The sequence below is a fragment of the Syngnathus floridae genome, chromosome 14 (assembly GCF_059516105.1).
Source record: "Syngnathus floridae isolate MCC-2025c chromosome 14, RoL_Sflo_1.0, whole genome shotgun sequence".
Taxonomy (NCBI): domain Eukaryota; kingdom Metazoa; phylum Chordata; class Actinopteri; order Syngnathiformes; family Syngnathidae; genus Syngnathus; species Syngnathus floridae.
In genome coordinates this window covers 9025984-9050197 of record NC_142426.1, presented here as the reverse complement: position 1 = coordinate 9050197, position 24214 = coordinate 9025984, and the positions used below count along the sequence as shown (strand labels likewise).

Below are 24214 nucleotides of genomic sequence, written 5' to 3'. Positions count from 1 at the left end.
ATCTCTAAAGCGCAGTCTCCTTGACGGCCACTGGAGGGAGCCATTTGCGTTTTTGCCATTCAAAACGGAGATTTTGCAAAAGAGGGGGGTGATGATGAGAGGGGGGGGGGGCGATGATGGTGGGAGGGGGCCTGCTGAGGAAGAGGAGGCGGGGGGTTGAGGAGGCGGGGAGAACGAGAACAAGTGTGCCGCTCAAACGCCAGCAGAGCGCTGCGAGGGATAGACGAGCGTCAATGCAACATCAAAGTACACGAGGACGTGCAAGAGGAGGATTTCATCTTCGCTTGTCTTGATTTCTAAATATCGATCACAACAAATAAGTCTTGCTTGGCCTCTCTGATGAGTGGAATTCAGCGGGAATTGACGGAGGCTCGCGCGGCGGCGGCGGGCAACGACGTGCACGCGCACGGCTGAAAGCATCATGAAGCAGTATTTGTGGATCGTAACTTTGCTCGTCACTTTGCTGCCTGGTAAGAACACGAACACATAAAGTGCAATGTGCATCTGCTTTGATTTTTTTTTTTTTTTTTTTGGGGAATGGTGATAATTGGCAGTTGATTGGTCGCACCCGGAAAGCGTTCAGGTTGAATGATGGCTAATTGATGGCTAAAGGAGCCCAGTGGCGTGACGTCATATTGTCATGCTTTTTGCTCCAAAAGGCGAAATAAAAGCTTTGAAGTAGTTTGAACGGACTGTCCCTCCACTTGGCTTTCTTTCGGGTGTCCTTGTCAGTCAACAGAGAGAGAGAGAGAGAGAGAGAGAGAGAGAGAGAGAGAGAGATGATGGTGACGCACAACAGTTGGCTTGTGTGTTATGTGTTGACGGACACATGGTTTGGTATCTCTGTTTGCGTGGTTTGCCTGAATGAAGCCTGATGATCTTTGCGTGACACTTGACCAAAGCTGAATATTCGCTGGACTTGTAGTTACAACTGCTGTGTCTGTTCTTTGTGAGAGGAGCGATGGTAACGAAAGGACTTTGATGTGGTAACTTGCGTGTGTGGTGGTGTGTACCTGCCTTGCCAGGTTGGAAAATGTGTGTACCGACCTGCCTCGCCAGCTGGGTCCACAACAGCATCGATGGTTGATGTGCGGCGACAGCTTGGAGACTTCGCCGTCGTCTTCACACGTGAAGCTTGACCTCAGATGCATTGCGCGTTAATGTATGGATGGATGGCTGGCTGGTCTGGGCAGGAGATTGAGACATGATGTCTTTTGGGTTGGTATCAGTGACAGTCAAAAGTACATTTTCTGTATTTTCCCATGCAATTTGGCGACTGGTATTGTACGCAATGGTAGACAAAGTCAGTTGGTCGATTTCCCATCTTAAGCTGTAGTTTCCGAATGAGCAACCGGACCCCCACCTAAAATGGTCTTGAGGTTTATGCCTTCAGTGGTAGTATTAGATCTGCAATGCTGGCAAAGGCTGGCAAACTTGTTCTTGCTCTTCAGAATTGTCGTTTGCTGCATTGAACGTGCAAGTGGCGCGTCAACCTGTTAACCTTTCTGAGCTGTAACATAACCCACCGAGACTCAATTCTCCTCCTTCCACCCTCCGAAAAATGTCCCTTTTCCAAATATATCAGAGGTGCACTACAAAATCATAAAAAGCTGCAATCTTCCTGCCTTTTTTGCTCTTTTTTCCAATGCATCAAAATGGCGGTCAAGAGCGATGTCAACAAAAAGCGTGACATTTCTTTCCTTCTCTTTTGTGTTTCTTCCGATGCTCGCTCTGCCCATAGACCGCCCACATAAAAATCTATCGAGATTCACATCGTGACCAATAACTAGCAACTTCTCTCCACAAAAGGTTACAATCATGCATTTTTTAGAGTGGGTGGGGCAAACAAAGTACCAACCAGACTTTTGTTACAATGTGCTATCATCACTTGGGACACTCCAAACTGTTTCAAGGGTGGAATTGCACAAAAATGTCAATATTGAGACAAAAATATGGATATCTTTTTCATTTTGAAGCCACAGTGGAGATAGAAGTGAAATACCGCCATTGTGATCGATCTTATCAGGAGTGGCAATGACGGACAGCGTCACCAGTGCAAGCCACCTCCCCATATGCGGGAATTGAGGCGGCGCGGGTGGCAACCGATCCCATTTGCCATCCTATCTGATCATCATTGTCATCGCCGTGGCAGTTTACGAGGGAAGCGCGAGAAAGCTGCCAAAAAGAAGCTTGTGCGAGAATGAAAGGCTTTGCGAGTAGTTCAATTACAGATAAAGCCAACCGACGTCATGCTAATATGGCCAGCGGCGGCTCAACGCAGATTCAATATCAAGTTGGCTGCTGGAGCGTCCCCTCGGTGGAACTTGACGCAATGTGAGCGTGTGCCGCTCATTTGGTTGACGTTTGAGCGTAATGCGACACGCGTCCAGAAAAAGTTGCCCTCTCGAACCTTGCACGACAACTTTAGACGGCGGCTCGTCGAGCGATCAAAGCGAGAAGAATGAAGCATTCGACTCGTATTTTGGAGTCAGTAATGACGCTAATGCTGGGCTGCAATTTTGAAAATGACACGTGACATGTTACCCTGCAGTATGGAAGGCCTCAATTTTCGCAGATGGAGTGTTTGAAAAAGGAACGTCAAGAGCCAGGTTCTTTAAGGCGGCAATTTTGTTCTTTCTTTTGGACCCGAGAGAAAGTACAGTGGCCCAAAGGGGACAACAGAGACATTGCCCCCCCCCCACCTGGTCTACGGTGTCCCTGTCTGTAAATACGTAGCTCAAGTTTAAGAGTAATGCAAACAACAAGCCACGCCAAGCTAACATCTGGCGGCCCTCGTGGGATAAAGAGCACATACCAGAAAGCTTCGTGATCTTTGTGCGTGCGAGAGAGAAATGGACCAAGTGGCAGGATGTGGAGGGGGGGGTGATTTATATATATAAAAAAAAAGATAATTTCTTCTCTTCTTTTAAATAACTGTGTTTCTATAGCAACCGGCCTCTGGAGGAGAGAGAGAGAGAGAGAGAGGGGAAAGTGGGGGTGTACCAGCGGGAGAGAGTGAGACAGCGTTACCGTGGCAACAGAGGAAGAGGGGAAAGTTTGAAGGGAAAGAAAGAAATACGAGGGTGTAAAAAAAGAAAACAAGTAGAGCAGTTAAAATTAATTAAACGGCAGAGAGTTAATTGAAAATGTAATGAGGTAGTCGGGGACATCTGCAACGGACGTCGGCCGTTAAGTCGTCGGGGAAGACGTTGAGAACGGCGGCGCGGCGGCGCGGCGGCCTACCTACCAGATGTGTTTTGATTGGACGGGAACGATTGACGAGCGCTTTCAGAAACCTAGTGTAGCGTTGTAGCGGCCCTGGCGGAGGGTGCCGTCAGCCCAATGCAACATTGCGCTTTGAAAAGTGCCTTCTGGTGGCTTCCATGCCTCTGCAGGCCCGTCACCAAGTGAGCAGGTGGGGGGGGGGGGGGAGTCTCTCAGTTAAGACGGCCGCAAGCTCCTGGCAGAGCTTGTCGCATAAGTTTTCTTCCCATTTTGTTCAATTTCTCCAAATTTGAACCAGTCTGAGGCATTTTGTGTGGTAGAAAAGCATTTGTATAAAAGTCTCATTTTAGTCCAGTAAATCTTAATTCAATTGTAGTAATTGAAATACTCCTGGTTGCTCACATGTTTGAGATGTCAAAAAAAGACGCAGCCATGTTTTGTCTGTCAAGTCGTCCTCGACTTTTGCGCCTCTGCGGAACGGATAGCTCTACGTTCTCTTGAAAGCCACAGAAAAAGTTTGCAGACTTAGTTGGGGAACAAAAGGGTTATTTTTTTGTGCCAGAGATTTTTCCACTATTCCCCGCGCCGGCCGGCCGGCTGCCGCTTAATCCCCAGTAATTAGTCTTCTTGTTTGCCGAGGAAGAGCCTACTCTCTGCCGCGTCTTCCCCCCGGTGAGCCAGGAGATAAAAGCACGTCGACAAGAGGAAAAAAAAAAAAAAAAAAAACGTCGGCGTCCTCTTCCGCCTTGTAAACACTCTGCGCCTCTTTCATAAGCGCACTTATGTGACACGTGCTCATTAATCATTTCTGTTTGCTGCACTCAAGCTCGCCAGGCTAATTATTTTCCACGAGGAACGGCCATTAGAATTCCTAGCGCATAAATTCATTTTTTCGCCCCCCGCGTGCGCCCAGACATAAAATGGGAAATCGTTTTCCTTCCCGGATTTTTTTTACGGCGGGATAATGAGACGCGTGCGCGCGGCCCGGCGCACCCGCGCGGGACATGTCTATTTTAAGCTGGAGCTGCCGGCCAGCCAAGCGCCGGCCAAGCGCCGGCCTGTTTTACATGGACAGCAAATAGCTATTAGGCCCAACTGCCAGCCAGTTAGCCGGCGGCCATCTGCCGCACGCCGCAATTATGCGGCGGGAAATATACTCGTTATGAGCACGCCGTGCATTAACGACCCGGTAAGGCGCGGCGCTGGCTGAACACGTTGGCGGATTTTGGGGGGCAGACGCCGCTGCATGTAGTCGGGTATGCTCGGAATACGCGGTACATTGAGTGCCAACCTGTAGCTAACGTGTATTGCTAACGTTTCAAAAAAGAGTTTGAAGACAAGGTTAAACTTGCAAGTTTGTTTGGCTCTCCAATTATGCTTTCAAGTTTGCCTCGTGCTCTTAAACGGCGGATGGGGCTTGGAAGACGCTTTTTCAGCGCGCAAAAGCAGCTTTGAAATTGGGATGATTGTCACGGCTGCGTTAAATTTCCAAATGAGCGTTGAGCCTTCTGTTGTGCCGCGGGCGGCTTCACTTCGCTTCCTCCTCGGATTCCTTCGATTGCCACCGGCCATTTTGCTCCAGCACGATGCGCCGACGAGCAATTAGAAGCTTCTGATAAGCGTTGCCAGCAAGCGCTTATCTCAATTCCGTGTCATTGTCTTTACACAAGCACAAAAAAAAAAAAGTGGCCTCGCCGCCGCCGTCGATGCCGCCGCCGCCACCCTGGAAGCGAGCGACGTCTGACGATAATCGCGGAGATAGAAAACGTCGAACGAGTGGAGAGACCAAGTCAGGTTGGAAGACTCTTTCGAGTTTAGGATTGGCTTTTGAAACTGGCTTGGTCTTTCAAATGCAAGCAAATGAGGGTTTGAAAGAAGATCTCAAATTGGGTGAGGGTTCGAAACCCCCGGTAGTGGCCGACTCGCTGCACTCGACACTCGCTGGTGTGCAGGCCATGTGAGGAAAGACCTCATTTTCTCTCTGTTTGGGCCTCACTCAGATTCCTGCGTTACCATGACGACGGCATGCTTTCCTCATCTCTCCTTTGTCACTGTTACCATGGCAACGTGTCTCTTTGCCTGCCCACTACCTGTTTGCCTCTTTGTCCTCCCTCCCGCACTCCTCATCTGGCTTTTGCCTTTTTTTCCCCCTCCATTTGTCTTTTCTACTGTTGCTTTATTATTTTTCCTTCCTCTTCGCGTCATTTGTCGATGTGCAACTAAATTTGTTTTGTTTTGTTTTATAACTACCAAGAGGGATTTAGGTAAATTCTACGCACGGCAGCTGTTGCCATGGCGACACAAGTTTTGGGTTTGCTGTTTGCTGGTGAGAGATGAATGGGGGGGCATGGAGAAAAACATCTTTTATGTCAAAATGTAGACGGCGGACTTCAAGGGGGCAGTGGCTCAAACAAACACGGGGGTGGCGGCGGCGGCGGGAATGTAAAGCGCTCGTTTGCTCGCTCGCTCTCGTCCAACACAAAGTGGCTCCTCAAAGGTCACGCTTGACACTTGATGCGGCAATGACACCCTTTGGCCACCCCTTTGTGTGACCCCCAGCCGCCCCCTTCCAGTTGCAGGCCCAGCGAGGATTTCAAGAGTTGGAATCACTCCATCAGCACCTCCTGGGTTTCTTCAAAGTCCCGTGTGACATTTTGCCAAGTGTGCCCCACCGTCCGATCAGGTCCTGACCCTCAACCTTCCCCGCTTTTGGAATTCCCGGGCCGGAGCGCTAATCTGCTTTTTCTTGTCGGTCGCCGCGGTGCCAGTTTATTGATATGGTCTGGCCCGCCCTGGGCAAACGTCTTTCAGATTCCAACGCGCGCAGCTTGAGTCAATAGCGCTTTTCCGGCTAATTCCGCAGCTCTGCATCAATACCCCACGGCTCCCGTCTTGCCTCTTATAAATATTCAAATGCGCGTTATAATGCGTTTTCCTTTTCTCAAAATACGTGAGTTTTTCTTCTTTCCGAGATATGTTACTTCTTCCGTTGGTTGTCATCGTCCTCGTATGTTCAACGAATTAGAAAAATAAATAAAATGGCATAGCTATCCGGAAATGTAGTCCAGCCCAAATTCTGTGTGTGTTCTCAAATGCACTTTTAGAAGCCCTGAGCCAGGTCTTAAACCTTCATTGGAAACTCTCCCGATCATAGTTTGAAACTAAAGATTTGGGGTACAACAGTTTGTCAGTACTTACGCTCACTGATACTTTAGATTCATACAAGTTAACTTCACACTGTGACAGACAATGGATGATTTTTATAAGCAACTGTAAAATTCATCCAATTGGAGGAACGTCGCAGGATTTGTGTGCGCATCTGTGTCGCCGCTGCAAACTCCGAAGCTTACGTGCACGCGACTTCTTATCTTTCCACGCACGCACTTACAGAGCACAACGCTGCGTATACATTGGTGGACAGAAACCTGCCACATTTGCCTGAGTCAGATAGACAAAAGTGTGCTACTTGCCATAAACACGTTACTTGTGTTCCTGTGTGCGTGTGCTGTCACGCAGAGGAGCAGAGGTTGACCTCGGGCTAGCGCAGCTAATTAAGTGTTCCAGAGAAAAGCAGGGAGGAAAGTGAGTGGGAGGTGAGGAAAAGCAGACCAAGAGATGTGGAGTTTGCGCGTGTGCGGTCGGTGCGCGTGCATGCGTCACAGATAGCGGCTGGTGTGCCATCGTCACATTTGCTCTCCAACATGGATTGCTTTCCCCATGCTTTTGGGCTAAACCCTAACCTTGGTTTTAAAACCCAACCCAGGCTTGAAATTCTAAGTAGAAATCCTGGCACAGTCTTGAAAAACCAAAATAGCCTGTGCCGTTTCAGAGTCAACTCCAAAGTGGCAAGTGCGAAAAGTCGAGGAAGCGCCAAGCCGAGTGTGAAAATGTGCAAAAGTGTGAACAGGCGACGCCACCGCCGCGGCCCAAATCGGGAAACACCTTTTCAAATGTCTGTCTGCTGCCATGTTGATTTCATTTTCCTCTCACCCGTTGCTGTTTTTTTGTCTTTTCTTTTCTGGAGGACACACAAAAAGCGTGCTGGTGGTCAATGTTTTATGAATGGTGCCGCAAATACACAATCGATGTCTGCTTTTCTATAATTCATGGCCGCCTTTAAATATTTCACTGTCAACAAGCCAATTAGCTTCACATGTGTGTCACGCTTTTTAAGATTGAAGTTTGATCTGCTTCTTGTCCCACTTCCACTGCAACCCCCCCGCCCCCCCAGGGAGGAGAATGAAGGCAGCGTGTGCGCGCTTTTTTCAGCCTGCGTGGATGAGACGCAGCAAGGCAACCTCAAAGAGGCAAAACAGATAAACAGATAAACAGACGGATAGAAATAGTCAAAGTGACAGCTTGGGGGAGGCGAGGGGGGGGGGGGGGGTGAAGGGGGTGGGGGGGCTTTCTACCAGGAGCTGAGCTGCAATCATTTGGAAACTTAACGGATTATATTTTTTGACATTTATATACTTTAGAAATCGTTTGCCCACTTTATTCACACAATTTAGTATATTCATTTCATTTATTTTGTATTTGTTTGATATTTGTAACAGGTATGTCCATATTTAAATTTGTTTTGGTTCATATGTTGGATCTATTTTGTGTGAAGGTTCATTGTGCATTCCTTTTTACGATAGTGATGGTTTCCAAATGGGTCAGTGCAGCGTCTATGGAAGCGCCACCCTCCCTCCCTCCCTCCCTCTATTATTGACGCATTTGTTAAGTGTCTGTCGGCATCTGCGAGGATCTCGGCTCGGATGTTAAGAAAAGCAAACAATCTAGATCTTTGCGGGGGTACCAGATGAAAGATGACTTGACTTGTACGTGGCGCTTAGAAGAATCACTACTAATGCATTCCTCGATTTCCATCTGCAGAACAAAAAGCGCTTCTGTCGTCTCACTCCAACAAGTCGCACATTAGAAATCAATTGTTGGAGCGCCTGCGTGGAGGATCGATCCGTTTCTGGGGCCCGCCGGAGCCGCGGCTAATTTGCATGGGCCTCCTTTCAGAAATTCCCTTTACATTCCCGTGGCCATTTTTTTTTTTTTTTGGACCTTTTCCTCTACGTGGCGGCAGCCAAAAAGCGACTTGGCAGCCCAAAAACATTCAACATTCATGGTGTTTCCCCCTCTGAAGTCGGCAGAAGATACTTTGAACGTCTCATCTTGACACGAAGGAAGAAGTTTGCTTTCAGCCGTCTGGTCGCCCATGGTCTTTCATGTTAAACTGTGCTGGAGCTTTTTGATGTGCATCGCGGAGAAAGGAAATCTTTATTTTCCCACCTAATTGCTGGTTTGAGAGCCACGCGCTCGTAACACAACTGGTTTTAATTTGATTTTTCAATGTACTGTACCTTAGGAGTGGGGAAACTCATAGAAATAGAAGGGAAATTATTTGGGAAAAAAACTCATTACATTTTGTGTCAGTAGCAATCAAATGCTTTACCATCATGTCTCAGGACGTTTAAAAAAAATGGTAGTTTAGCTCTTTGCTCTCTTAAGTGGTCCGACGTTCCCGTTTGTGCCGTCCTTAGTAAACATTTAATGCAGCCGTGCTCGTCTCCTCAAATTGAAATAAGGAGTTTTATGACCATCGGCGGGCTGCAGTTTTCATGTTTAGTCATCTCCACAAACTGGGACAACCTGGGACCCGAGTGACTCTTCGTCTTTTAGAAGGTGCAATAATGAAATATGAATGACGTGGAACTGTGTAGCGAGCTCCAATCTTTCCGCATTGTAATTGAAAAATGCATATTTGACTTTGAGCAGACTTTCAACGTTTCATTTATTTCTGAATCTTGGCTTCCAAGTTTTGTTCTGTGAGCTTGTTTGCCCCCCAACCCATTTACTCGCTCTCCGCTGGAATCTCATCATGTGGTTCCGCCTGAGCAGAGCGCTCGCTCACTCGCTCTCATGGCCGATTCTTATTGAAGAGGAAGTAACGGCGCAGCGGTGGCTGCTGACTGAGCGCGGCGCTTATTTGGATAATGACTCATCTGGCCGGGCCGGGCCGCGCTGGATCCGTGTGGCTAACGATGGCTGCGGCCGCCTGTCGCATTGTCTGGACTGACGCACGCTTTCAGCTTTTGCAATACTTGGCGATCCTCTGTCTTGTCTCTCGCCGGCTTCCACTTTTTGGAATATTATATACATAACATGTTCGTGAAAGTTATAGAACACGTACACTGTGACGTTAGCATTTTGCTGCAAGCTAGCATAGCATTGACCTCCGGCTCAAAAAGGTATGTTTTGATGCCGGTTCCGGATGACCGCATAGCTCGATGGGGAAACTAGGAATCTGCGACGGACGCGCTCACGTGCACCAGTCTACGCTTACTCTCGTTTTTATCGACCCCCTCAACATTTACGGCCTTCAGCCACTCATGCGCCAGAAAGACAGCCGGGCATGCGCTCGTTGGTTGATGCTAATGCTATCAGACTTGTACAATGCACTCACGACAAAGGTCGGAGGGGGGTACGTGTGTGCATGTGCACGCGTGCACGCTCTTAAAAAGCAATTAAGAGCCAGCAGCAGTCGCAGATGACGAGGAAGAGGTGAATTAAACATCAGCGCCACCAGATGGACGGCAAAGAAAGAGACCAGATGAATAATTGAGAGCGTCGTAAAAAGAAATGAAAGTGAAATAATAGAGGAAGTGAAATGTAAGAAAGCACAAGCCAATTAGAGACAAGGCTGCAGGGAGTCTGTGGGGGTGCACTACGACATCTACATTTGTGTATTCGTGTACATGTGTCTGTTTCAAGTGTGTGTAGTATGTAAATGAATGTGTGTTGTGTGGTCAAATCAATAGGTCTGGAGGGCAATCCTTTGTGAAATGGCTCATTCAAAGAAATCAATGGTGTTCCTCCTTGCAATGCCACTGGGTTGGCATGATTAAAAAAAAACAACACACATATGCTTCAAAGTTACGACTTGTCTTTTCTGTAATTGATCATCTCAAAAGATAAATTATGGGAATGTTCAGCCCCACTTTCTTTCAGACAGACATCAGGATGAGTATCGGCTATTTACCGATACCGAGTGCCGATACTGCTTGTACTTTTGATGCATCGACTTCCAATGGGGTAAATGAAAGGCAAGAAATGCAAAAGAGGTTGCATGTGTCGTAAACGTTGTGTTGTGTTGTGTTGGCCCGTTTGGGGCAACCTGGTGTGTTTCCTCCCTCCCTTCCTTCTGCCCTCCCTGGTGAGTGTGAGCATCAACAGCGATGAGTCAGCGCCACTGTCATGCCAGAACCCACAAATATGAGTCATAATTAAAGCTCACACGGGCTGGACCAGTAGTCCTCAATTGTTGCTGTTGTCCCTTTTTTGTCACAGTGAGCATTTGAGTCACCAGCAGGTGTCGATATTGTGGCTGCCACCATGGGACTCGTGACAATTGATCAATTATGATGGGTAATTGTTAATCCACAAGCGCAATATGAACCAGAAAACCATGTTTGGATCAGTATTCTTGTGTAAATAAATGTGGCTTGAGTTCTCCTTCAAAACTATGGCTCAAAATAAATTTAATTGATAAAATGAGTTTTTGTAACCACTGAACATGTCGCTCTCTCTCTCTCTCTCACACTGTTTGTGTGGGGCTTGAACACAACAGCGAGGCTTCTCGCTCATGTCAATGAGCTGCACTGAGCCACACCAAAGCCTCAAAATTCAACCAAACAAAAGTCACTCAAACACTTGCAAATGACAAAACTTTATTCTTCTCTTACACACATACACGGACATATAATGTGTGGTGCACTAAACCTCTGCGGGAAGTCCTGCAGTCTTTTTTTTTTTTTTTTTTCTGCAATCTTGCAGACGACCAACATTCTCATTTGGAACATTGCGATAGCCGGATTGTCAGAGTGCGAGAGAAGGCAAAGAGAAACGAGGAAAGATGTTGTAAATAAGAGAGAGGAAGCACACGGGAAAGGAAAGGAAATCACCAGGGAATGCTGATGGTGGAGAATGCTGACGAGTGTGCGTGTGTGTGTTTGTGTGTGTTCCTTGTGTTGCGGGAGGAGGATGAGAAGGGTGCTGATGTATCCCGTAGGGTTAATTACATCTCTGTTCTCTGTCACTATGATTCTCCCGTCTACAATGTGAGCCGCCGCCGCTGCAGGCTGACAGGACACACACACACACACTCTTTCTCTCTCTTGTATCCCGGCCGGCCCTGTAATGTCCATAAATTAGCTAAAAATGACGCTATGGTTCGACCTTGAATATTTGAATAAGATCAAAGAGTTTGTGTAATTGTATTGTGCATGATGAAATTTCCATACCGCCATTCCTCAAAAGGCTGTTTCACTTTGCGACCTGAAATTCGGTAGCTTGAGGAGGCCCGTCAGACCAGAAACCATATTGGGAATCGACCACGTTTTAGGCTTGTTTCCTTCTAAAGCCGTGCTTAAAAAGCGAGCAAGAAGCCCGGTCTGAAAAGGGCGAGGAAGTCGGCCATTTTGGCTCAAAATGGCCATTTGCAGGGGGCTCTTTCTCAAGTCGTCCTTAAACGGCGCACCAGCGCACCACATTTAACCAAGTCCACAAAAGCAAAAGGGGATCAAACGTTTAAATGGTGCGGTTGCGCAATCCCTTCCTCGACGCTTTTCCGCCTTTTTTTGCACCTTGTCGCCGCTGCCACCGCCGTTCACCTCATTAGCTGCTGCCGTGGTTAGCTAATGGGGTTGTTTTAAAGACAAAAACTGAGAACAGAACCGCCCGTGGGGAAGACAAACACCCAAACTTTGGTGTGCCGCGCCGGCGTGGAATCACTTTGTAGCTCGCTTTGTGCTACAAACGAGTTACAGTTTTGTGTGTGTGTATGTGTGTGGAGTGTGAGTGAGTGAGTGTGTTTGTGGAGGGAAATGAATGAATGAGTGTGTTGGATGGAGGAGAAAGAATGAGTACGTACTTGTGAATGTGTGTTTGTGTATAAAGCGCCTGCCTCCTCTTGGTTAATTAGCGCGCAAGACTTGCTTTGAGAATATGAAACAACATTACCTGATGATGCAAACGAGTGCAAACTGTCGCCTCCGCACCTGAAACAAGATGGTGTGTGCGTGTGTGTGTGTGTTTGTGCGCCTACTGCACTTGTAGTCTTAACACGGCGCCGCGGTAGCCAAAAGGCTTATTTTGCCGGGGGAAATGCAAGCGTGTAAGCAGAATCCTTTGTACTGTGGGATGGGGGTTGGAAATAAAAAAAGAGCAGCTCCGCAGCGATGTTCTCGGCAACACACAAAATAAAATGCCTGCATACACGTACACACAAACACACATTCGAGGAGCAGTGAAATGAGTTGAGAGACCTTGAGGAGTCGCAGAAGGAACAACAATCGGATGGCAGAATGAAAATGACTGTCATGTTTAAAGTTGATTTAGGCTTAGCTTTTGTTCTTAGCTTTAGCCACCTCACAGAATAGGGATTATAAAGTCATGAAGTGTGACAAAATTCAGCGAGTATTATTTGACTACGATTGTTGAGCACTTGCCATAAAAAGACGGACTCATGTCAAGTGGTGAAACAGGGCTGAGTGTGCGTGAGCTCTTGCTTTTTGGACCTCAAATTCTTGAAGGAAAAAAAGTGGAGATCCAACAATCTTGATGCACATCTACAAGGCCGCATTCCAGCCACTTATGCTGTATTTCGCACTTTGTTTACAAATGAATGTCTCTCATCTTAATATGGGACGCCATTTTGTCTGCTTTTGTTTGCAGCGCCGTGCGTTCGCTTTTCCCAGGAGCCGGCCGACCAGTCCGTGGTCCTGGGTGAGCGCGTGGTCCTCTCCTGCGTGGTCTTCAACTACAGTGGCATCGTGCAGTGGACCAAAGATGGCCTGGCACTGGGCGTGGGCGAGGGCCTCCGAGGTCAGACACTTTAATACAAAGCGCCAAAATTTTTGGCCTTGTGATCCTTCATACCAAGCCAAAGAGGCTTCATTTAACTATATTTCTTTTTAGTAAGTGTTCCAGATTTTGTGAATTAAAAAAAGATATATATAGATTTGGATCCACTTGTGATTAGCTGTAGTTGGGCCGTCTTCCCCACACTCGTCGGTTTCCCGCTGAGTTAGTGTCCCTCACCGCTGCTAGCCGCTAAGCTAAAAGGAAACAAATGGCCCGCCCAACGAACCTTCTTTATATTACTCGGCCTTGGCGTAGGTTTTCTCGCCTTTACGAGCGGCGATTAACGTCGGAGCGACACTTGAAGAATGGATGCCCTCTTGTACTCTGGCTCGCCGTCTTTGCAGCTTTTTATTGTCCGAGGCGAGCGTGGCGGCGGCGGCAGCATCTGCAGTCGCCGCCGGAATCTCAATAAAAAGTTATTAAATGTCAAGTGCCGTGGCTTAATGGAGGCTTTATAATCACTTTAGCGTCTCCTCCGGACAAAATGTGTGCTGTTTATTAATTGTGGCGAATGGACCTCGGAGCTTTTGTAGAACGCTTATCGCCTTTTATTGGCCGTATTTGGAAAATTTCAAGTGGGAAGCATTCAAAATGGACGCCGCCTCATTCACTACTGCATCCATATGGATGGTGGATTTTTAAAAGCACCGTAGCAGATGAAATGCAATCATTGTTGGAAGTGTTATACAAAAGTAAATCATCAAATACAATTAAAACGTTGGGCTGCCGGGCAGCGAGCAATAACATCTTTTTACAAGCATCCGTGCGCTCGCACTCAGACGTGTGCTTTTCTGATGCGGATTTTGTCTTCTACTCAATTTAATTCACAGGTTCAGTAAAGGCCAATACAGACACACATGCACGCACACATGCACACACACACACACACACACACACCTCCATCATCTCTGGCTTTATGTGACTGCCTCAGCCCCTTCCTCCTCCCCCTCCTCCTCCTCCTCCTCCTCCTCCTGCTCTTTGTCCTTGCATCGGTGTTCTCTAGCAGCCAGAACAGCGTCTGCATTTGATCAACATGTCGTCCCGGTTTTCCCGCCCGCATCCACTGTCACCTGGATTGGTCTTCTTGAAATGGAATGCGCGGCGATAGTGTCGATCTCCCCTTGGTTGTAGACGGAGACTAAAAGCACAGCGGCTACACTTTTGATGGAAATCATTCTGCCTACAAATGTAGCGGTTTTGATGTTGTGATAACTCAAATGGTCTTCCCCCGTGGAAATCATTAGAACTGCTGTTATTCCATCTCAGCCTTCCCCACAAAAAAAGAGTCATACTACAAATCCTTCATCTGTCACATTATACACTATCATTATTTTTTTTTCCTACTTCTTTTTATGTTAGCATGTTAGCTTGTTCTCATCATTTCTGACATGTTTTCCACCTGGCGGGCATGCCTTTTTTTCCCCATCCTTCCTTCCTTCCTTCCTTCCTTCCTTCCTTCCTTCCTTCCTTCCTTCCTTCCTTCCTTCCTTCCTTCCTTCCTTCCTTCCTTCCTTCCTTCCTTCCTTCCTTCCTTCCTTCCTGGTTGCTATGCTGCGAGGTACCCGAGTGGATGATGTCATCTCCACTAATACTTTTGTCCAGCATTGCCCCCCCTGGAAATCCAGCTCCCCCTGCCTTTTCTCCCTCACTTACTGCAAGCACCTGCTGGCCTGCCTCCGCCATCTGAATCCATGATGTGATGCCCACACGTCGGCGTGCGCCTCCTAGTGGAAAGTCTCACTCGTAATTATTTGTCAGAATCAGAGGACAGTGTAAGAACAAAGCCTACAACAGAAAGGTCTGCTGTAAATGGCAATATGACCAATAAACAGCCCAAACTGAACAGGAAGTCCGACATTTTGATACGGCAATCTCCGACTGTGGACAGTAGTACGGGCAGAGCAGGGTGTAAAAGTTGTATCATTCCTTGGATTCGCCGTGAAAAGTGGTGCAAAGGTGCGAATCCTGCTTACCGCTTAAATTATTTTTTTTTTCTTTCAACGTTTTTGTTTGTTTTTCAGCCATCCTGAGAAAAACTGGCGCAGTACTTCCACATGTACCTTTAAAAAAAAAAAAAAGGTGTACAATCAAAGTGCGCCACCAACAATTTGCTGCCTCATTATGCAAAACTTTTATCCTCCCCTTGGGTTTAGGCAGACCCTATTAAATATGAAAGTAACATATTTTTAACGAGCACGTTTCACGTTTGAAACGCTGCCCCTCGTGATCACAAGCTCAATGGTTGACTGTTTGTTTCCAAAGTAACCTTTACAGATGTGTATCATTTTTTGTTTTGTTCCCCCAGCGTGGCCACGGTACCGAGTGCTGCGCGCTCTGGACACGGGCCAGTACAACCTGGAGATCTCCCGCGCCGAGCTGTCGGACGACTCGCTGTACGAGTGCCAGGCGACCGAGGCCGCCCTGCGCTCACGCAGGGCCAAACTCAACGTCCTCAGTGAGTCACGCAGCCAGCTCAGCACAATTCCGCCCTTGCGTGGTCAAAAATGACCTGATGGGTTCGTGACGATGATACATTTGATGCGCTTGTATCATTTGAGCCATGACATTATATTTTGGAAGCTGTCATACGTCGCCATATAATTTACAATCGGTTGCGTGTCCACTGATATCTTGGCCGATACGATAAATCACGCTAAATGGAAGTTGTTTGAAATGCTAGCGCTCCGTGGATAGGAATGAAAAATGAATGCATGAATGAAAACCATGTGTGTGTGTGCGCATTCATCCTGCAGTCCCGCCCGAGGACCCGGTGGTGGAGGGCACCCCGGAGCTGCTGCTCATGGCCGGCACGCCGCACAACCTCACCTGCGTCACCCGTGGCGCCAAGCCAGCTGCACACATCCAGTGGCTCAAGAACGGGCTGCCCGTCGACGGCGCCCACCAGTCCACGGTGACTCAAACACGCCGTCCGTCCGCAGGTGGTCCTCCTCCACCCAGGCTAATTCGAGGAGGCGCAAGCTCGCACTGCCTTGTCGCCGGATGCGTTTATCCACTTTGGCTCGATTGGATTTCAGAGCTTAGCCGCTTCGCTTAGCGTAGCCTCTGGTTAAATACGAGAAATGTCCGTCAAACTGTCGTCGGGAGCGACGGCCGCTTTTGACCGTACGCGGTGGGTGTTGCTTGGCTAAGCAGAGCTGCAGTGTCGTCGCCTGCACTTAGTGAATTTCCGACCTTGCCCAAATCATTTAGCGTCACATGCTGTCAAATTGGGACGCTATGTACCTCGTTTGGATCGAATCCAGATCAAATGGTTGTTTCAGACTCAGCCCACAAAAGTTTTTGCTAAGTGAATCAAATACGACATAAAATCTAATCTAAAGCCTTTCGCAGGAAGAAGCACAAAAAGAGACGAACAAATTCTGTGAGAGCCGCACTTAATCTCACACGCCGAGCGGCGGATTAAAGAGGGGTTACTGCTACAAAAGCAGAACAAGTTCACTTTCAATTCCCAGCAAAGCTACTTCATCTTGTTTGTTGGCTCATTTTTATGCTCGTTGCCTCCGGCACACGAGAGGAGGAATTTGGGAGTATCTAGCCCAAATCAAACTCAGGAGGCTCAGGCACACAAAAAGAGCACAATGCAAACAAAAGCTTTAAGGACTGCCACTATGCAAAAAAGAAACAAAGAGTAAACGTGAAAAAGGTTCCCCGTCGTCTGTAGTGTTGAGCTAACGTATTTTGCGTGTTGTCGTTTTTGGGAGTAACGTTTTGGGTGTTCAGTCTACGTGAACAGATCACATGCGTGATTTTGATCCTTGTTGCTGCAACATTGTCTTACAATGAAACAAACATGCGACTGAAAATGTACTTTGGAAACATTTTTTCATAATCACGCATGTTTTTATAAATAACAAGTGGAATGCGCCTAACCTTTTAAATGTCATCATTTGCATGATGGGAACACTTTGCCCTCTTTCTCCCACCTCCGCACACACACACTTGCTCTCCCTCCCTCCCTCCCTTCCTTCCTCTCAACTCCACTCGTGAAATCATGCCTGAAAGCTCCGCCGCAAACACACTGGCTCACGTATGCGCACGCAGCAGCAGCAAAGCGTGACTCACCCGCTCCAGCGCACATGTTTTGACATCTTCTCGCGCCCGTTTTTCCAAAATGAAGAAAGCAATGTTCCCTTGCCGTCCTGCCAGGAGGTGCTACCAGACCGCAAGAGGGTGACCACCAGGAGCTACCTGCCCATTGTGCCGCTGGACACGGACAGCCACAGCAACTTCACCTGCGTGGCCAGCAACCCGGCCGTGCCCACTGGCAAGCGGGTCAACATCATGCTCAACGTGCACCGTAGGTTCTCGTGCAACTAATAGCATGTACTGCTAACACACAATGTAGGGCTAACTAAGAGCACCGATTGCAGTGTGAGCGACAATTGAATACTATCAGACATTTTCTTGATCAATCATTTTGACTGCAGCTTTCACGTCTCCGTGTATCTCTGCATTCCACTGCCCCCCAGTGGCCAGCTGGTGCCCACCGGCGGGACCGGCACAATGTCCATGAATTGAAGCAAAAAAAAACGGTTCGCTCAATATGGACTACATTTGGCCGTGTCTCCAGATCCGCCGACGGTGACGCTGTCCATCGAGCCTCGCTCGGTGCTGGAGGGCGAGAGGGTCACCTTCACCTGCCAGGCCATGGCCAACCCCCCCATCATGGGCTACAGGTGGGGATGAGTGCCGCCTCGGCCGCACTGGTGGCGCTTTGGCTAAAGACTATGTTTCCCGTGTCAGGTGGGCCAAGGGCGGCGTGCTGCTCGAGGGCGCCCGAGAGAGCGTGTTTGCCACCACGGCCGACCACTCCTTCTTCACCGAGCCCGTGTCCTGTCAGGTGTTCAACGCGGTGGGCACCACCAACGTCAGCATACTGGTGGACGTCCACTGTGAGTTCTTTGGATCCTGTGAATATGGGGGCCGCTGAAAGATTGACTGCCTTGCCTTGCCGCCACCGACCGTAGCCTTCAGCGATGCTTCCTAATGGACCCTGAAAGCTATCGCCGTTTTCCCGATTTCTGACGTCTCTTTGTCCCAGTCGGACCCATCCTGGTGGTAGAACCGCGACCCATTGCGGTGGACGTGAACTCTGATGTCACCCTGAACTGCAAGTGGTCTGGAAACCCTCCGCTCACCCTCACCTGGACCAAGAAGGGCTCCAACATGGTAAGAGCCTGCCTGCCGGTCTACCTATTCCAAGCAGGACCGCATCCAACTCTCACTTTAATACTTGTGACTGCTGAAAGAAACTAGTGGCTCTCAAAACAGGGCTGGAAAATAATAATGGGGAGGTTGGAGTCACGGAGTATATCGCAGCCCGGCCCAGTGGGAATTCACCAGAAAGTCAGGATTAGTCACTCGGGGCTTGCCTCTGCGTTCTCCAACTTTTGTCCCAATCGAGCTCATTGCTGTCCAGCATGGGGTGGCTCGCTCCTACGTAAAAAAAGGGGTCACGCTTGGACAGACAGAAAGCCGTGTCACTGGCAAAGTCTTCAATTGGTGTTTTCTTTTTAAAGCCAGACTTCATAAATGTTTGCTTAGTTGTAAAATAGACACTTTGTAGAAAGACTCTCCGTGTCTTAAATCTTTAATTCATGCCCAACAGTTTAAGAGAAAGCTCCAGGAGAAAAAAGCTAATGGAGCCTGCTGAGTAAATCAACATGTTTTATGAATTAAATATGCGGCTCTCGCTCGCTCGCTGGCTGGCTGGCTGGCTGGCTGGCTGGCTGGCCGGCCCAGTCTGGCTCGGCTCGACGCCTCCCGAGCCGTTGACTCTCGTCTACGTTTGTGTGTGCGTGCAGGTGCTCAGTAACAACAACCAGCTATACTTGAAGTCGGTGAGCCAGGCGGACGCCGGCCAGTATGTGTGCAAGGCCATCGTGCCACGCATCGGCGTGGGCGAGACCGAAGTCACGCTCACCGTCAACGGTGAGTCGCCATCTACCTTTTGTGATACTACAAATATCACGGCTTTTACAGTATTCAAGGCAAAGCTACCAGCTTTTTTCCAAATCCACGTCTTTGTTTTTGTTTATACAAAAAAAAGCTTAGAGCTTAGTTTGACATTAAGACAAAGTGGGGAAAAAAAAGAACAATGCCAAGGCGGTACATGTTTAACTTGTCTTGCCCCGACCAGGCCCGCCCATAATCTCCAGCAATCCGGTCCAGTACGCCGTGCGGGGTGAGCGAGGCGAGATTAAGTGCTACATTGCCAGCACGCCCCCACCGGACAAGATTGTAAGTCTCGCTTACGTCTTTTTAACTGTACTGCGTATCTGTTTGTTAGATTTTTTTGTCCTGATTGTCACATTTGCAACCTCTTGAATACAGCGTGAGTTTCATTCTTGGAAAAAATCTTTTTCCCCTTCAAAGCACACTTGATAGAAATATCGCACAAAGTGATGCATCATTTCAAGACCTGTGTGTGAGAACATTTTTGTAAAAAAAAAAAAAAAAGTGGCAATTATCCAATTTTTGTTGTGCCGACATGACAGAAATCAGAGCTTTTAGGAGGCTTGCGAAGCCTCACCCAGCGCCAGGCCGGGCCGGACCTGCCAGCGTATAATGCGATGCGACATTATAGTCGCGGCTTAATGCACAGACACAAGGACTTATGAAAAATGCAGCGTGTGAGAGTGTGTGAGAGTGTGTACGTGCCGCCCGATATTCTGAAATAAATCCGTCTATGTGCACATTGTGCCATAAAGAGGAAAGATCTGCAGGAATTTATGCCACGCAAGCGACGACGGCTAATGTAAGGTGCGACTAATCACATTTCAGTTCTCTTTTAGCCGCGACAGCGTCGGGAAGGCCAGCCGGAGCGCACACCGAGCTCGGCCCTTTCGCCACATCAGGCCCATCCGTCTCGGTGTCTAACATTAGGCCGGCCGGTGACGCGTCTGGTTATTTTCCAATAGTCGAGTCGGGCCATCGTATCTGCCTATTTTGTCTTTCTTCACATCTCTAACGGCAAGCGAGCGAAGTCCCTCAAGTGTATGTGTTGCAGGTGTGGGCGTGGAAGGAGAACGTGTGGGAGAAGGAGAAAGGGACGTTGATGGAGCGCTACACGGTGGAGCAGAGCAAGCCACCGTCGCAGGGCGGCGGCGTGCTCTCCACGCTCACTATCAACAACGTCATGGAGTCTGACTTCCACTCACCGTACAACTGCACCGCGTGGAACTCCTTCGGGCCTCGCACCATGATCATTACCCTGGAGGAGACCGGTATGGAAATGCAACAAGAGGCATTTTCAGCTCCAAATCCAAAAAGAACGGGGGCTGGAGATAAAAACTTTGAAACTTTTTTCAGACATCGTCCCGGTGGGGATAATCGCCGGTGGCTCGGTGGGCTCGTGCATGCTGGTACTCCTGCTGCTGCTGGCTGTGGCCTTCTTCGTGTACCGCCAACGAAAAGCCGGTGAGTCGCTCGCCTCTGCCACATATGCCGTCCGTCCATCCGCTCATAAATACTCAGACAAAGGTGGTAGCCTCAGAGCGCCAGCCTCTCATTATTCCATACGTATGTGGTTGTTTTTGGACCAATTATATAATAATGGCCTAGTGTTTGGGTTTCAAAGGCTGATATCACTTGAGCATTCTGCTTAAAGTGGACGGCGGAAATGTCTCTCGTAGGTCGCCGAGGGGTGACGCTGAGCAAAGCCGACATCAAAGTGGAGACGGTCAACAAGGAGACGCGCAGTCTGGAGGAAGAAGCGGCCAGCGTCTCCACGGCAACGCGCATGGTAAAGGCCATGTACTCGGTGAGCAGTCGCCACAACCCACTCGGCAAACTTTGTGCTTTATTTGTTTTGTTTTGTTTTGTTTTGTTTTGTTTTGTTTTGTTTTGTTTTGTTTTGTTTTGTTTTGTTTTGTTTTGTTTTGTTTGGCTTCTAAACAGACAAATGGGAGAGCTCATTTGTACATGAGGTAGGGAAAGGAGCGGACTAGCAAATTATTAGATTTCACGAGTAATTGAGTCTCATTTCTTTATACACTTTTTGTTTATAACCATGTACATGTTGTAACTATGAATAAATGTTCCAATTATTTTACTAATATCATTTCCGATAAATCATTCAAGCAATTATAGAGTGACATTATTTGCAATTGATGTAGTTCTGATCGGGAATTCAATTCTTGAATAGCATTTTAGCATCAAATCAATAATATCAATTAATTCTCATTATTTTATTGCCAGCTAATCTGTTATTTAATCAAATTAATATTTTGTGACTTGACAAGATTCCTTTTGGTTTTCACAACTAACTAACTCAATGAATAAAGAAAACATTCCATGCGCATGTAAAATGGTAAACTAATCGCATTTCATGTGATTCTTTATGAGTCAATCAGGCAAGACCAATGAGCTCAATGAATAAAAGTTGCAACTCTGTTTTCCTCCCTGTCTTCCTTCTCTCTGGACGTCCATCCATCCTCCTTTCCCTCCGTCCGTCTGTGTGTTTTGTCGTTTTGACGGTTTAGTTTCTGCCCTCTGTCTCCCTCTCTCCCTCCACTCAGCCCTTCAAAGATGACATGGAGCTCAAGCAGGAGGTGCGCAGCGAGAGCGACACGCGCGACGACTACGAGCTCAAGGTAGGGCGCCGATTCGGCCTTTCACGTTAGGGCTTCGAACGAGCAAAAGCCAAGGTCTCGAGTTAGGCTCGGATGTTAGCTTTTGGGTTACAAACTAAATAGGGTAAGGGTCTCTAATTTGGATGTCAAACTTGCGTTAGGATTGCAAATTAGGGATTCAAACGAGATTTCACAAGGTTTCTCACGTGATCCTTTTTGGAGGCTAAGACTTGTGTTTGTGATTTCAGGATCCAACAAACGGCTACTACAACGTGCGGGCGACCACCCACGATGAAGCCCGCCCTCAGTCTCGTGCCGTCCACTACCAGGGAGACTTCCGCTCCCCCAACTCCAACAGCGGAGCAGGCGGTGGCGCCGTTTCCGCCGCCCTGGCCAGCGCCCCTGGCGGGGTGCCAGGCTCCCGGGCCGGCTGCTACGACCCGCGACCCCCCTCCCGCATGTCCCACTCCACCTACGCCCAGTTCAGCACTCTCACCCGGGCAGCCGCTGCAGCCCAGCAGGCGGCGCCTGACCCGCCGGGGGACCACCCGGGTGATTACCCGGGGGACTGCGGGTTACTGGACGGCACCACCCAGCTGGCCTACGACAACTACGGGTACCCCTCGCAGTATCACGGCTATCGCGTGGCCTTTGCGCCGCCCGTGGAGGAGGGCCCGGCTTACGAGATGTACCCCACGGGACCGGGGAGCAGACCGGAGCAGCAGAGCCCCGAAGCGGAGAAGTATGGCACGGCCACCCGCTTTTCATACTCGTCGCCCCCTTCTGACCACTCACAGAAACACACGCAGAGGATGCAGACTCACGTGTGAAGGCAAACCACATGCGCTGGCGTTAGCGATATGAATCCTAATCGGCGCTAACTACAATCAGCAAAGAAGAGCACTTCTGACTATTTTGGCTAACTTGATCTTTTATCCCGTCCACCATAAGACATGCAGTTAACCCAAATTCAGTTTCTAAATGATGGGAAATTTAATTGCAATGACAAAACCTGGAGGCCATTTTGTGTTCAAGTGACCAATTGGGGCGAAAGCCGACTCGAGTGCCAAACCCCTTACTGTTGTTACCTCACTGATCCAGTGAGCAGGTCACTTGAAAACCCATGAAAAAGTCCCACATCAAAAATTGATCAGGAAGTCTGCCTTTTTGAGTGATTTCCAACTCTGCTCTGAGAGAGGTATGTAGCGCCAGGCTAGTTGCACTAACTGTTGCAGAAAACATACTGATTAGTCCAAATGTGGTGGCTGTATCTGTCAATGAAAAAGGACTATTTTTTTTGTCACTAAAAACAGGACACCAGCGAGTCCTTCCACCATGACGCCCTCTTCTAGCAATGAGGTCCATGCTTGTATGTGGACATTTTGTACAAAAACAAGCCACATATCTTATCATGCACTGCAGCAACATGGCAGCTTGTTGAAGACTCAAAGCCGCGAGGGCACTCTCTTCCAGGAGCAAGTAGCAGAGCAAATTTTCTACGCTCGTGACGCATTTTGACATCGGCTTTTTAGTCCATTTGGTGTCGAGGTTTGTTTAAAAAAAGAAAATACCTCTGCACCCTGGATCCTCAAGTGTCAAAGTGTGTTTGTTTGTTGTCACTTGCGCAGTAGACTAGTCTTCTCTTTTTAATTTATCCTGAAACGAGGAGTACTTCATAAAAATGATTATTGTATTTTTATAAAAAAAAATAAGTAAAAAAAAAAAAAAAAACGGGGACCAAAGTTTCAGAGTTTTGCGACACTGGATTTTTAAGACCAACATTTTCACTAGGGATGGATGGACGACGGACAACGAGGGGTCTTTTTTTGTTTTGTTTTGAATCTGAGCCCCTCAGACCACCAGTCCCCCGTGACTGGAATGCCTTCTTGGACAGCAGGTGACTGCTGGCTTTCAACAGTGGAGTCTTAACATATCAAGGTGAAGCTGCAAAGGCTTCTGTGGAGCTCATTTTGCTACTGTAAACATGTCAATGACATGCCAATAAAATGGGAACGACACAACATGTAAACATGTAATGCTTCCTGAATGCAGCAAAAAACAAAATGGCGGTGTTTGTTTTTGCTTTATGGTCTTTGCCAATTGTGAGTGACTGGCTTGCAATGTTCACTGCTGATGTCTCATCCATATTTCTTGTCTTCGTACTATGCCCTCAACATGCAAACTGGCTCATCAAAACGCAGAATCCGATTTTTTTCATTCTCTCGAAGTTTTGGATGTATTTTTGTTGACTCAATATTGACAGTCAAGATCGTATCATGTCCATGGTCCAGTTTTGATTCTTCCAGTGATGTTTGATATTCCGCCACATAAGATAGCCTTTGTCGTTTAATTGTATAGATGTTTTTTTAAAAAAAAAAGTTTTTTTTTCCCCCATGTGTCAAATTGGTTTATTTTTTCATACAATTCCAAAAAATAAATCTGTTTTCATACAAAAAAAATGCAAATTTGAACTTTTA

At 47.9% G+C, this 24214-nt stretch overlaps 1 protein-coding gene across 4 annotated transcripts; it reads left to right on the top strand.

The window, feature by feature from the left end:
* Positions 1-154: 154 nt before the first annotated feature.
* kirrel1b (kirre like nephrin family adhesion molecule 1b) lies at positions 155-24214 on the top strand. 4 transcript variants are annotated; one of them, XR_015862625.1, is made up of 16 exons: positions 155-470; positions 12955-13104; positions 15449-15598; positions 15897-16054; positions 17311-17461; positions 17735-17840; positions 17908-18056; positions 18206-18333; positions 18969-19095; positions 19304-19404; positions 20174-20390; positions 20476-20583; positions 20799-20926; positions 21648-21758; positions 21986-22935; positions 23051-24214. XR_015862625.1 is itself a non-coding variant. In XM_088396477.1 (15 exons), the coding sequence occupies exons 1-15, from the start codon at positions 422-424 to the stop codon at positions 22565-22567; spliced, it is 2415 nt and encodes an 804-aa protein (XP_088252603.1). In that variant the 5' UTR covers positions 155-421; the 3' UTR covers positions 22568-24214. The 4 variants fall into 4 exon arrangements, 2 of the variants coding, with proteins under 2 accessions (XP_088252603.1, XP_088252604.1); XR_015862624.1 differs by having other exon boundaries at positions 21986-23216; positions 23529-24214; XM_088396477.1 differs by having other exon boundaries at positions 21986-24214.

Excerpts from the sequence above, each read along its gene's own strand:
- kirrel1b (XM_088396477.1), top strand. The coding sequence starts at position 422 with ATGAAGCAGTATTTGTGGATCGTAACTTTGCTCGTCACTTTGCTGCCT. Across the intron at positions 17,841-17,907 it reads CCCCCCATCATGGGCTACAG|GTGGGCCAAGGGCGGCGTGC; the intron begins GTGGGGATGAGT and ends TTCCCGTGTCAG. Across the intron at positions 19,405-20,173 it reads CGCCCCCACCGGACAAGATT|GTGTGGGCGTGGAAGGAGAA; the intron begins GTAAGTCTCGCT and ends TATGTGTTGCAG.